Genomic DNA, 14,064 nt, shown 5'->3' with positions numbered 1-14,064 from the left:
GGGATAAAATAGAGGCTCTGGGGTATGTAGGTCTGCAGAGCTCAGCTGCAGGAGCCTGAAAGAAAAGGGGTGAAGGAAACGTGATCCTCTTTGTTGGCTTTTAACTTGCAGAGAGAAATGCAGCTCTCAAGGAAGGGGGTAGGTAGAGCCTGAGGTTTTGAAGTCTAGAGCAAACTGCAAAATTTGGTGAGAGGTAGAGTTACCAAAGAGCTCAAGGACACAGAGAAAAGCATCAGGGGAGGAATCAGGGCGGGCAGCCTGAACAAACCGCCTGTTGTCCGGAGCAGAAGAATCTCTCCCCCAGGTAGCCCGATGCCCTGGGAGCTGGCTGCCAGCCCTGCTCTGAGGGTCAGCAGCCGCCCAGATCCCATTCTTCAGCAGAGTTCAAGTTCCGGGCTTTGTGCCCAGCAACGCCCAATTCCTTCCAGTGAACGGGAGTGGCTCCAGAGTCACCCAGTTCCCCTCCCTGGGAGAGGAGGGAAAAGACCAATGGCCAGACTCCTTGTATCGAGAAAACACTTGAGTTAAGAAGGACATTGCCCCTGAGTCCCCAGGGTGCCCATCAGTGGGGCTGTGATCAAAACTGGAGGCTTCTAGGTAAGGTCTAAAATGCACTTAGTCCCTAGGCAAATGGGAGAAAAGGAAGAAGTGAGAAGTTTCCAGAAACATCACTTTTTTTCCTAAACTTTTTCAGAGAAAAATCCTGGTTTTTGTTAAAATGGATGGTGTACCAATCGTTTTGAAAGTACCTCATCTGTCCCAACTGCCTACATGTTTCCCAAAAATATTTCTTTTTTTCTTTTTTCTTGTTTTAAGATTTTATTTATTTGAGAGAGCGAGAGAGAGAGAGAGAGCATGAGAGGAGAGAAGGTCAGAGGGAGAAGCAGACTCCCCGTGGAGCTGGGAGTCCCATGCGGGACTGGATCCCGGGGCTCAAGGATCATGACCTGAGCTGAAGGCAGATGCCCAACCAACTGAGCCACCCAGGTGCTCCCAAAAATATTTCTTTTTTTTTTTTTTTTTTTTTTCCCAAAAATATTTCTAATGAGGTACCTAGAAACCCACTGGGGAGGAGGAAACGCACCGGGGTCTGGGGGGCTCAAAAGACAAAAAGGACAACTCGGTATTTGTAAAAGTTGTCATGTTAACATCCAAGGCAAAAATGTGTTTTTTCTCACAAGATGAAATCACCAAGGGAAACAAATGATTTAGCTCTTGGGTGGTTCAGATAAAGTGTCTGTTTACTCAAAACTTCCTGTCTGTATGTTTCCTTATTAGGAAAGATTATATTTAATTTTTGTTCTATGTCAGGCAAGACATAAAGTAGAGTAAGACATTTCTGCCTGGGGAGAAAAATCGGAGTCCAAAGAAGATTGGGAGGTACAGTGTGTATGTTAGCAAATAATTACCATATTAGTGACAAGAGAGACAGACAGACAGACAGGAGGGAGGGGCAGAGAGAATCCCAGGCAGACTCCACATCCAGCACGAGCCCGATGTGGGGCTCAATCTCATGACCCTGGGATCATGACCTGAGCCTACATCAAGAGTCAGACCTTAACCGACTGAGCCACCCAGAACTCCTGAAATGGGTCCTTAAAGGATAAATGAGAATTCTGGAGAGAGAGGAAAAACAGAGGTTCTTTTGTTGAAACAAACGGAAGGGGGGTGAGCAGGAAATATAGACTCCACCGGACCTACAAATGATTTCTCAACCCAGTGCTCAGGGAGGAGTGGCAGGTCAGGAGGCTGGAAAGAGAGGCTGGGCCCAGATATCAACGGTCCTCATTCTCCATCCTAGGGAGTACAGACTCAATCCTGACAAATACACCATTTGTACGTAACTAAGATACAACCCAAAAAGGGTGGACTTACTTTGATATTTACCAGACCAATAAAAATAATGAGAAAAAGCCTTGGGACCTTGACCACCGCACACTCTACCGACTTTCTCATACACCCCCTGGCCTAAGAGCCAGAATGAAAAGTCCCAACTTAATACCCATTTGCAGAAGACACGGGGACTCCCAGCCACCCTTACCAACAGCAGTGCCAATCCATAACTCCTTTGTTTCCTTTTTTTGTTTTCTAAACTTCTGGTGAGCTTCTCAAAGATGGGGGTCAGGGGAGCACTAGGATGTCAGAGTCCCCGATGAGAGGGGGGCTCTCAGCCCAAAAGAAGTAGTATGTTCCCTTAGTCCTCCTTCTTGACTTGCTCTCCCTAGAGATATTCCAAAGCCAAGTCTGGATTTGAGACTAAGCTCTAATAGCTTAGAGAAACCATGGCGGGGGGACCATGGGAGGAAATGCCTTCCTATCTCTTCCCCCGCCTCCCCCCAACCCATTCCTCCCACCCCCACCCCCACCCCATCACTGCAGCTTAGATACTCCTCAGTAAAGCCTTGGGCTCCTTTCCTAATTATAGAGGACAGCATCCTGCTCTTATTAACTGGCCCACAGAAGCGACTGTGAAGTTTAACCCTTCCTTTACTCTGAAGAGCTGCTAGAGGGATTTGCACGGGGCTGGAGAGATGGATGTCTTTGAAGATAACTGAAGGACCTCCCAGTTCATCGTAGGTACCACATCGAAATCATGGGTGAGAATTCATACCTGTGTCATGTTTACTGATGAATCTAGCATCTTCTGGTTACCACGCCCAATTTCCACTCTTAGGAAATGAATTCATTTCCCGAGAAAAGATCCAGCCACTTGTTTTTTTTTATTACTATGTAGTGGGAGACAGGAGGCCGGAGCTGGAATCCCACCGGCTTGGACCCAAATGCACACTTGGCTGCTGACCAGCTGTGAGGCCTTGGGCAGGTGTTTCACTTTCTGTGCCTCGACTGTGTCATATGCAAAATGAGACCAGTACTACCTGCCCAGAAGGCTGGGTGTAAGAATCTGATGAAATACTGTATTTAAACATACAGCTCTACGCTCGGTGACCATCAAAAACAGCAAATCTGGGGATGCCTGGGTGGCTCAGTTGGTTAAGCAGCTGCCTTCAGCTCAGGTCATGATCCCAGCGTCCTGGGATCAAGTCCCACATAGGGCTCCTTGCTCGGCAGGGAGCCTGCTTCTCCCTCTGCCTCTGCCTGCCACTCTGTCTGCCTGTGCACTCTCTCTCTCCCTCTCTCTATCTGATAAATAAATAAAATCTTAAAAAAAAAAAACAGCAAATTTGGTTGTTTGTGATTAGACTTAGTTACGATATTGCAAACTGCTCCCGTGACCACTTTGGGAGGAAGTCTGAGAGTTTCTCATCAAGCCAAGTTTCATATAAAGCTAACCACCGTAGCAATTCCTTCCTAGGTATTAATCCAAGAGAAATGAAGGTGTAGAGCCACAAAAAGACTTATATGAGAGTATCTGTAGAAGTTCTATTAAGACAAAGATTATCTGTTTTATTAATATTAGGATTAAGATTAAGGGGTGCCTGGGTGGCTCAGTGGGTTAAAGCCTCTGCCTTCGGCTCAGGTCATGGTCCCAGGGTCCTGGGATCGAGCCCCGCATCCGGCTCTCTGCTCAGCGGGGAGCCTGCTTCCTCCTCTCTCTTTCTGCCTGCCTCTCTGCCTACTTGTGATTTCTGTCAAATAAATTAAAAAAAAAAATCTTAAAAAAAAAGAAAGAAAGAAATTATCATTAATTTAAAAAATATTTCTGGGGCACCTGGGTGACTCCATGGGTTAAGCATCTGCCTTCAGGTCACCATCCCAGCGTCCTGGGATGGCGCATGTGGGGCTCCCTGCTCAACAGGAAGCCTGCTTCTCCCTCTCCCTCTGCCTCCCCCCTCCTCCCACCCCTGCTCGAGTTTTCTCGCTCATTCATTCACTATCTCAAGTTAATAAATAAAATCTTTTAGAAGAGGATATTTCCGGGGGCACATGGGTGGCTCAGTCAGGAAGCATCGGTCTTTGACTCAGAGAGATTTGTTCCTCCTAGTATCTACTGAGCCCAGTGCAGGTAGAGAGAAAGAAATGATTAACCAGGGGTGATGTTGAAAATCTAATCAGATGCCAGACTCTGACAACTCTTAATAAGGGTTCAGGAGTTTAGACTTTATCTTGAAGACAGTAGAAAGACTGAAAACTTTCTATCAAAATGACCTGATCTGACTTATGTATTAAAAAGATCACTCAAAGGGCACCTGGGTGGCTCAATGGATTAAGCTTCCAACTCTTGATTTCAGCCCCAGGTCATGATCTCAGGTCGAGCCCTGAGTCTGGCTCCACGCTGAGCGGGGCGTCTGCCTGAGATTCTCTCTCTCTCCCCCTCCCTCTGTCCCTCTCACCCCACTTCACCTCTCTCTCTCAGATAAATAAAATCTTTTTTAAAATTAAAAAGAAAAAAAAATGTTTTGGTTGTTTAGGAGTGTCCTGGTTTATGCCTGCTACCCTGCTATGATGATTCACAGCACCCCTTTGACACTCAGATGTGATGGTTTGGAAGATAATTTCTGTGGTCAGCCTAGAGAAGGGGAACCCCAGAATGGGCCCAGAGAAGGCTAAGTTTGAGATAAAAGGGTCAGGACAAAAACTGAAGGAGTTTTCCTCTGTGTGTGTGTGTGTGTGTGTTTATAAAGTTTTCTCTCCTCTCGAGGGAGCTCTCACCTAATGGCTTCTCCTTTATATGTTTCCTAGGAAAGACTGGTCACTGCCCCCGAGTGAGACAGGAGATAGGGGAGCAGACATCTGAAAGAGAAAGGGGGAGGTCTGCCAGAGTTGCTGACAGGAATGAGAGAGGAAATTTGCCCATGTCTGAGACTTATAGGTCAGGGACCCACCTGGTGACATAACCAGAATCCAGAACCAGGCCTGCCTAACTTCAGGCCACCGCCAGAGCCAAACTACTAAGAGTCAGGTGCTGTTCCTAGGAATCCAAAGGTAAAAGAAAAGATAAGATCTTAGCCCTCCAGGAGCGATTGGGCTTTTAACAAGTAGTCACAGACCCAGGGAGCTTTGCAATGATAAGGTCCATGCCGGATGCTAGCGACAGCACAGGAATTAGGACAGACTCCTCCTGGGAGCACTAAGGAAGTCTGCTCTGAGATGTTTCAACAATAGCTGGCGTCCACTTAACAAAAAGGCGGGGCTCTCTGGGCCAACATCTTGGCATTAGGACTGAAACAGCATGGAACTCTACATTGGAAATTAATGATGTACTGTAAGTTGACTAATTGAATTTAAATTAAAAAAAAAAAGAATTGAGGGGTATCTGGGGAGCTCAGTCGGTTAAGCATCTGCCTTCAGCTCAGGTCATGATCCCAAGGTCCTGGGATCGAGCCCCACATCAGGCTCCCTCCTCAATGGGAAGCCTGCTTCTCCCTCTTTCTCTGTCTGCTGTTCCCCCTGCCTGTGCTCTCTCTCTCTCTCTCTGTCAAATAAAAAAATAAAGGATTGAAGCAGTATGGCCTGTGTAGGAGCTTCCAGTAGGAGGCTGGAGCGTGGTAATAGCAAGAACCATCACTTATCATGTAGCTTTATTAATATTCCTATCTCTTCTATTTTCTTCTCCTTCTCCTCCTTCTTCTTCTTCTTCTTCCTCCTCCTCCTCCTCCTCCTCCTCCTTCTTCTTCTTCTTCTTCTTCAGCTGCTGCTGCTTCTTCTTTTTTTTTTTTTTTTTTTTTTTTCAGTCACCCATCAGATGTTTATTGAGCCTGTGCTGTGTGCTGAGCGTCATGCTGGGTGCCACAGGGGACACACGGAAGCAGACTGGTCTCTGGCTCAAGGAGCTTACAATCTAGTTGTAAGAGCCCAACGGCCGCAGCCTCAGATGAGACATGTTGCAGGGAGAGGATAGGAGACATCCTGTGGACCGAGGGGATGACGTGGGAGCAGTAGAATTCAGGTGGAAATGCTGGGAAGGCTGAGGTGCTGGTCTTGGGCTTGAGCGCAGTGTGCATCTGGTGAGTAGAGAGAAACCTGGCTGGAAAGAAGGGCCGGGATGGGGTGTGGAGCTCTAAGGAACGGGGTCACCAAACTTGCTTGAAATGGGATCAAGGACCAAAGGGAGCACTACTGCACAGTGCCACGGAGGCCAGGAAGCCTGGGTCCCTAATTCTCCACTGAGGCCCAGGGTGACAGGTCCAGCTTGTCAATGGCCGAGCAATCCACAAAGCCCTGGGGGTAGCTGTTGGCCTGGAATGGGTCGCGTGGGACCTTGGTGATGTGGGTGTTGTCACAGACCAGACGTGAGAAGGACATTTTCTGGAGAGAGTCCCGTTGCTTCTCAGTGAAGACCCCAGGGTTCTCCCACCAGAATCTGTCTCCGTCACGGATTTGCTGGAACTGCTTCCCCAGGAGGCAGGCCAGGAGAGACCCCACTCGGCCCCTCTCTACCAGGGGCTCAGCAACGCCCCCAACCCAGATGTCAATGTTGTCAGGGGTTCCATAGAGATCCAGTAACTTCTTAGCCAGCCTCCGGTTCTTCAGCACAGCGTTCAGCTCCTTCAGGGTCTGGGGCCGGGGGAGGTCACAGAAGCCTCTCCAGGAGTTGTACCCAGGCATCCCATGGTCTCGGCCCCGCTGTATGTTGATGGCGGCCAGGTCAAAGCCGTGGATCTTGTGGGTGGGCTGGAAAAGCTTGTTGCGCAGCTCTCTTGTCATCATTTTGTTCTGATCCAGGAGCTTGGACTTCTTGGCCAGCAGGCCCCTGACCAGAGGGTCAATTCCACCGTCTTTGACTATCCTCCAGGTGTTGAAGAAGAGGGTGTGAAGGGGAAGCTCTGCCTCTGGACCCCACGGCTGATAGTTCTCATCCAGGCGGGACACAGTCGAGGGGACCTCCAAGTGGCCAAAGCGGAAGGCAAAGGTGAAGACGTTGGAAATTCGGGGGTCGGCAGATTTGTTATAGCCTTGGTATGGGGGGATCCACTTCTGCATCTCCTCACCGAGCACAATGGGTAGGTAGTCCCTAAAGGTGATAATCTGCACGAAGGCTCCCAGTATCTTCCGGGCTTCCTGGTAGACCTTCTCTCCATCCCAGTGAGGGTTGAGTCTCTTTAGCTCAGTGGCCAGCCGGTTGTGCTCTCGGAGAAAGAGGGTGTGGGAAGTGGCCAGCAAGATCTGCTCGGAGGCTCGGGAATCTCCTGCCAGGAAGCAGGGCACTCGGGCGGTGGCGTTGATGAACTCACAGGGGCTTGGCTTCTTGATGTTCTTGGCCTGTGGTCACAGAACTCCTGGTTCACAGCCATGAGGCCCAGTAGGCTGCTGAGGTTGCGAAGGCGGCTGGCCAGGCTGGGTTCGGGGCCGTATACCAAGCTGGCGTCCAGGAAGGAGGTCAGAGCGTTGATCTGATCTCGAGCCAGGGACTGGTAAGGTGGAGTGGGGCAGACGAACCCAGCTCGGAAGAAAGGCATGCATTTTCCTTGAGTCTTCAGCTTGGGGTCATTGGGAGGGAACATGATGGGGAAGCAGTTGTCTCCCTGGATACAGTACTTGTCACACCGGGCTTTGGAGTACTCGCTGCTCCCCAGCTCGGTGTCGGGGGCAAAGTCCAGGTCATGGTCCACGATTTGACCCCACTGCATGAAGAGCAAGGATCTGTTTTGGTCCAGAACACCCTCCTCGTTCAGGTATTCTACAATCTGGTTGGATACGTCTCGGGCCAGCGGGACGGGGAAGCCGTTCCGGGTCCTGCCCGGCGTCCACCCGAAGGGCAGGGAGAGCCCGTCCTCGTACTCGGCCGGCAGCCAGCGCGCCAGTGCCCTGTTGGCGGCGCCCAGCGTGGGGTTCCTCCTGTTATTACAGTCTCCTGTAATGGTTCGGTAAGGACTGTCCTCGTCACATTGCACCACCGGAACAGGGGCGTCACAGCCCACCTCCCAAGACAGTGCAGTCAAGTCCAGACTGGGGTCTGAAACAGAAGGGGCGCCAAAGCTGCTGAGTTCTTTCTCCATTCTGGGGCACTCGGGGAAGCTGCTTCTTCTTTTTTAAACTAGGATCCATGCCCAGCGTGGAGCGCAGTGCAGGGCTTGACCTCACAACCCTGAGATCAAGACCTGAGCTGAGATCAAGAGTCAGACACTTGACTGAGCCACCCAGGCGCCCCAGTATCCCCATTTCACAGCTGAGGAAGTGAGCCTGGAAGATTTAGTAACGTGCGTAGCTGGGAGATAGTGTAGTTAGGTATTTTTTTCTTTTAAGATTTATTCATTTATTTGTGAAAGAGAGACAGAGCTCACACACCCAAGTGCAGGGGGCAGAGGGAGAGAGAGAATCCCGACCAGACGCCCCACTGAATTCAGAGGCCTGAGACCACAACCTGAGCCGAAACCAAAAAGTCAGACGCTCGTCAGATGCTCGACCAGCTAAGCCACTCAGGCACCCCAGGTGTAGCTGGGCTTTAATTCCAAACCCTGTGGTCCTACAAAGCAACCTTAGGCTATAAGAGCAGAACAGCGGGAAAGGAGGTATGGAAGGTGAGATTCTTTTGTCTCCATTGTATTACGAGGGTTCTCGGTTAAATTCTGAAAATGTAGGGAGAGTTCTAATATGTCATGGAAATTTGATTTGGCTTTCTTAAAGATTTCATTTTTAAGCAATCCCTACACCCACTGTGGGGCTTGAACTCACATCCCTGAGATCAAGAGTCACACGCTCCACAGACTGAGCCAGCCAGGCGCCCCAGTAATGGAAATTTTAAATACGAATAAAAGAGAAAGGCAATAATGATGAGGGAGCAGGAGGCTGGCTGAGGACAAAGCAAAAGCTGGCGCCTTGCACCCCCTCTTCACCCTTTCCCCTCCATAAGTGTAGCATCCCTCGGGCAGCCCTGACTGCCATGAACAATAAGCAAATAGTTAACTTGCAGAGCTCACAATCCTGCTAGACAGGAGTCTCCCTTGGCTTACAAATGTCCTAAATCTCACTAACAAAGACGATTGATAGCAGGATTGTGACACCCCACCAAAAAGTCTCCCAACGATCTTAATGTTAATGGCTGGTCTAAAGACAACACTGATCCAGCAGCAAGGGCAAGGCCTCCGGCAGGCCTGGAACATCCTGGCACCTTGTAGGCCCTCTTTAGCATATGAAAACTCCACTGAAACCTCCCTTCCCCTCACCTTCCCCCAACAGCAGGGTACATAACCTGCCATCCCTCATGGCACGGGGCAGCAGCTCTTCCTGCCCACGGGTCCTGTCCCCGTGCTTTAATAAACCACCATTTTGCACCAAAGATGTCTCAAGAATTCTTTCTTGGTCGTCGGCTCCGGACCTCAGCCCACCAAACCTCACCTAGGTTCTAGAACTTCATCAATATGGACTTGTCAGTAACACTAAGGAGGCTTTACTTTTCCTAAAGGTGACAGATACTATTAATGGGTTTTACACCCACTTAAAGATTTAAGGATAGATAATCAAAAGTGATTGCATCAAGCACCCACTGAATTATAACAGTAAGATGGTGGAAAACAATCTGTTGGTTAATTAAAACAAGGAGTCTCCACGCGAGCCACACTGTGCCAGGCTGAGTGGGAAAAGGGTTCACCTTTTCCAACACCTTCAAATATTTTGCTCCATAAACACCATGGAGATGGGGCGCCTGGGTGGCTCAGTGGGTTAAAGCCTCTGCCTTTGGCTCGGGTCATGACCCCAGGGTCCAAGAATCGAGTCCCGCATCGGGCTCTCTGCTCAGCACGGAGCCTCTTTCCTCCTCTCTCTCTCTCTCTCTCTCTCTGCCTGCCTCTCAGCCTACTTGTGATCTCTGTCTGTCAAATAAATAAATTAAATTTAAAAAAAAAAAAAAAAACACCGTGGAAACAGACTGAATCTTCCTGGAAGAAAGCTGAACTTGCAATTAGCCCGCTTACCGAACCTCTCCACGTGGAGACTTCCCAAACACGCTCGCCACAAGTCTTGACTTGAAATCCGGATCAGCAATTCTGTTCTCCTCTGGCCACAGCCTCAGCACTGTTCTGCCCTGGGTCTTCATAACCCACCTCTCATTCTTTACTATTTTCAGCAATCACCTCGAGCAGAAAAGGGAGTTGCAGACACACTGGGTTTAAGATGACATCCAGGCGCCTGGGTGGCTCAGTCAGTTAGGTGTCTGCCTGTGGCTCAGGTCAAGATCCCCGGGTCCCAGGATGGAGCCCCACATCAGGCTCCCTGCTCAGCTTCCCCCTCTCCCATTCCTAATGCTGTGTTCCCTCTCTCGCTGTGTCTCTGTCAAATAAATAAAAATCTTAAAAAAAGAAAATAAAAGAAAAAAAAAGGTCCCAGTGTCCTGGGATCAAGCCCTGTGTTGGGCTCCCTAGTCAGCCATGAGTCTGTTTCTACCTCTCCCTCTGCCCCTCTGCCTGCTTGTGCTCTCTCTCTCTCTCTCTGTCTCTCAAATAAGTAAAATCTAAAAAAAAAAAAGAAAGAAAGATAGAAAGAAAGAAAAAAAGATGACATCCCAGCCAGAGGAGCACAGCGTATGTAATCAAGCAATAAGAAGGACGGTGTCTGTTCCAGGGAGAAAGGAGAGAGAAAGAGAGCAGAAGATCAGGAGTCCAACTCTTAGAACTGCAAGAAATCGTAGTGATATGTCACTGCTACAAACATGCCCTAAATGATCGCTCAAACACCACTCCTCCAGGTGTTAGCAGGTGTTGAATGAAAAGAAGATTCTACACTCAGGGGAAGTTTGAAGCTAAATGAAATCAAACAAACTTTGGGTTTGTCTGTTTATAGCTACAGTACTTCTCAGGGATTTTAATACATTAGCAAAAAAAAAAATTTTTTTTCTTTTACACGTCACCTATTCATCTTTCCAGAATTTTCTGTGCATGAAAAAAACTGAGGAAAGTGCTTCTCCAAGTGGTATCTGCAGACCAGCTGGAAACTGTAGGTCCTCAAGGAGAAAAACACAAAACCTGAGACTACGTGTCTAAAGCTCTTATAAGGAACCCGACGTGGCCACCGCATCCGAGGCCATGCTCAGAGGACCGTCGTCTTCAGGGTAGAGAACAGTGTGGGCGTCGCAGATCGCTCCGCAGGCAGCATATGGTGCCAGCCTTGTACCAAGCGCAGGCGATAGAAGCACATACGGGTCGTACTCCACAGCGGGCTGAGCGCTGGGTTAGAAAACGTTGCATCCAAGGAAAGAGTCTATGGGTTTGCCAGCTGGGCAAGCCAGATGGAAGAAGAACCCGCTAAGGAACTAGAAAAATTAAAAATAAGAGAATGTCACGGAGAAAGATTACGCGATGGCGGTTCTGATGGTCAGTAGCGTCCAGCGGCTCGCAAATCGCCACGCAGCCCCTCCCAGCAACGCTGCAGAGATGAGAGACGAAGTCAACCAGACCAAGCTAATGCCTAGAACCTCCATAACGAACTAGATTGAGGAAATTCGATCTTGAAGTCACACATGCCTGAAAAAAAGGGGGGGAACCATTTGTAGCTCCCCCCTCCATCTAGCATTGATCCAGATCCAGACAGGAGCAGGTAACAAATGATTGAACCTGACCAAGGATGAGACCATAAGAAGCCAGCAGGGACTGTGGCAAACCAGAAAGAACACATGCCGGTCCATGGACACAGCTGCTCCCCAACTCCGGCCGGATGTTGCTGGGAAAAGGGCAGGCCTAGCACGGCATTCCGTTAAATGTTTTTAAGTTTTTAAATTTTAAATTAATTTAAATTAAAATTAAATTTTAATTTAAAATTTTTAAAAATAAAATGAGAAGGGAAAAATCTAAAAATTTTTTTAAAAATTTTTATTTATTTACTTGACAGACAGAGATCACAAGTAAGCAGAGAGGCAGGCAGAGAGAAGGGGGAAAGCAGGCTCCCCACCGAGCAGAGAGGCCGCTGCGGGGCTCGATCCCAGGACACTGAGATCATGACCTGAGCCGAAGGCAGAGGCTTAACCACTGAGCCACCCAGGCGCCCCGAAAATCTAAAATGTTAAAATGATTCTTAATATGTTCCTTAATTAAGCTTTTTGTGCTGAGATGTTCGTAAAGTCACATCTGCTGTTAGAAATAACAAAGATGGTGTGACTCAGTTTCCTCTAATGGTGACATACTGCAAAACTCTAGCACAGCATCACCGCCAAGATCTTGACATTGATTCAGCCAAAAGGCAGAACATTTCCATCACCACATCTTTTATTTAAGATCCTATTGCATCTTTTATTTTAAAGAAATCTGGATTTTGGTTTCAATAACCCACTCTGTAAAGACGGTCAATGAACACACGTGTTTTTATTTTTTTTTTATTTTTTTTTTTTAAAGATTTTATTTATTTATTTGACAGACAGAGATCACAAGTAGGCAGAGAGGCAGGCAGAGAGAGAGGAGGAAGCAGGATCCCCGCTGAGCAGAGAGCCCAATGTGGGACTCGATCCCAGGACCCTGAGATCATGACCTGAGCCGAAGGCAGAGGCTTAACCCACTGAGCCACCCAGGCGCCCCAACACACGTGTTTTTAAAACCCAGTGAATATTCTCTGTATGATTCCATTTATACTAAGCTCAACAACTGGCAAAACTAATCTATGGGGGTAAGAGGCAGCATGGGGGTTAGCCTTGGGGGGAGGACCGTGACCAGAGGGAGCATGAGTATGGCTCCTGAGGTCCTGGAACTACTGTTTCTCTGTCCTGGTGCTCATTTCGTGGGTATATCCACATCGGGCTGCACACGTCTGATTACATGCTTTTCTACAGCTATGTCAATAAAACCCAACCAAGGGGTGCCTGGGCGGCTCAGTGGGTTAAAGCCTCTGCCTTCGGCTCAGGTCATGATCCCAGGGGTCCTGGGATTGAGCCTTGAATTGGGCTCTCTGCTTGGCGGGGAGCCTGCTTCCCTTCCTCTCTCTCTGCCTGCCTCTCTGCCTACTTGTGATCTCTCTCTGTCAAATAAATAAATAAAATCTTTTTTAAAAAAATAAAAACTGGCCCCCCCCCAAAAAAAACTTCTCTACACCAATGACCTTACATTTTAATGAAAGGTACAGTGGAACGAAGAGAATTCTAAACCATGAGACAGATGTGACATTCTTATAGAATATTTGTAATTGTTCATTGCGACACACGGCCATTAAAAGTTTATCAGACTCCTGCAGGGCACCTGGGTGGCTCAGTGGGTTAAGCCTCTGCCTTCGGCTCAGGTCATGATCCCAGGATCCTAGGATCGAGTCCCGCATTGGGCTCTCTGCTCGGCAGGGAGCCTGCTTCCCCCTCTCTCTCTGCCTGCTGCTCTGCACCTACTTGTGATCTCTCTCTCTCTCTCTCTCTCTGTTAAATAAATAAATAAAATCTTAAAAAAAAAAAAAAAAAAAGCTTATCAATCAGCTTCCTGAAAAGCAGTGCCCCATCTCACTGACCCAACACAGCACGTTAACACGGGGTAGGCATTCCCAGCAAGCTGATCTTGGTTTAGCCAAAGTAAGTTCTTTTAAGGATGATGGTGGAAGCGTAAGTTTTGAGGAAAAATTCTTTCTTCCTGAACAGAACCAAAGTCACGTTGTTCTTTCACCAAGAAAGCCACTACCATTTTGAGTGTTTTGCCCACTTTGTTTCTTTGGTATTCTTTTTTTTTTTTTTTTTAAGATTTTATTTATTTATTTGACAGACAGAGATCACAAGTAGGCAGAGAGGCAGGCAGAGAGAGAGAGAGAGAGAGGGGGAAGCAGGCTTCCCGCGGAGCAGAGAGCCCGATGCGGGGCTTGATCCCAGGACCCTGAGATCATGACCCGAGCCGAAGGCAGCAGCCCAAACCACTGAGCCACCCAGGCGCCCCATGTTTCTTTGGTATTCTTATATGAAGGATTTGTAGCAAGTTTCTTGAAACAGCCAAATTCAATCATAGACCTAGTAATCAGAAAATTCCAAATTAACTGAAAAAAATTTTTAAGATTATTTATTTATGTTAGAGAAAGACATTTCAGCCTCTGCCTTTCCCTCCTCTTCCCACGAGGACTGATGCCTTGAAGGGAACAAGCAGGTTGGACTTGTCCATTCAGGAGTGTTTCTGGGTAGAGGGGAAAAGGGAGAGGAAGAGAACTCAAGCAGACTCTCCACTGAGCACAGAGCCCTTGGAGCTTGTCTGGGAACTCAACCTGGGGCCTCCACTCAGG

General features: G+C 48.3%; 1 protein-coding gene across 1 annotated transcript; it reads right to left on the bottom strand.

The window, feature by feature from the left end:
- Nucleotides 1-5,766: 5,766 nt before the first annotated feature.
- LOC132020796 (lactoperoxidase-like) lies at nt 5,767-7,898 on the bottom strand. Its single transcript, XM_059404957.1, is given in 2 exon segments — nt 5,767-7,163; nt 7,166-7,898. Coding segments are annotated over 2 exon segments (1,842 nt in total). The 3' UTR covers nt 5,767-6,054.
- Between the last annotated feature and the right edge of the window lie 6,166 nt (nt 7,899-14,064).

The sequence above is a fragment of the Mustela nigripes genome, chromosome 1 (assembly GCF_022355385.1).
Source record: "Mustela nigripes isolate SB6536 chromosome 1, MUSNIG.SB6536, whole genome shotgun sequence".
In the NCBI taxonomy this organism is placed as follows: domain Eukaryota; kingdom Metazoa; phylum Chordata; class Mammalia; order Carnivora; family Mustelidae; genus Mustela; species Mustela nigripes.
Note: the sequence above shows the minus strand (reverse complement) of the source record. Positions and strands in the feature narration are given on the sequence as shown.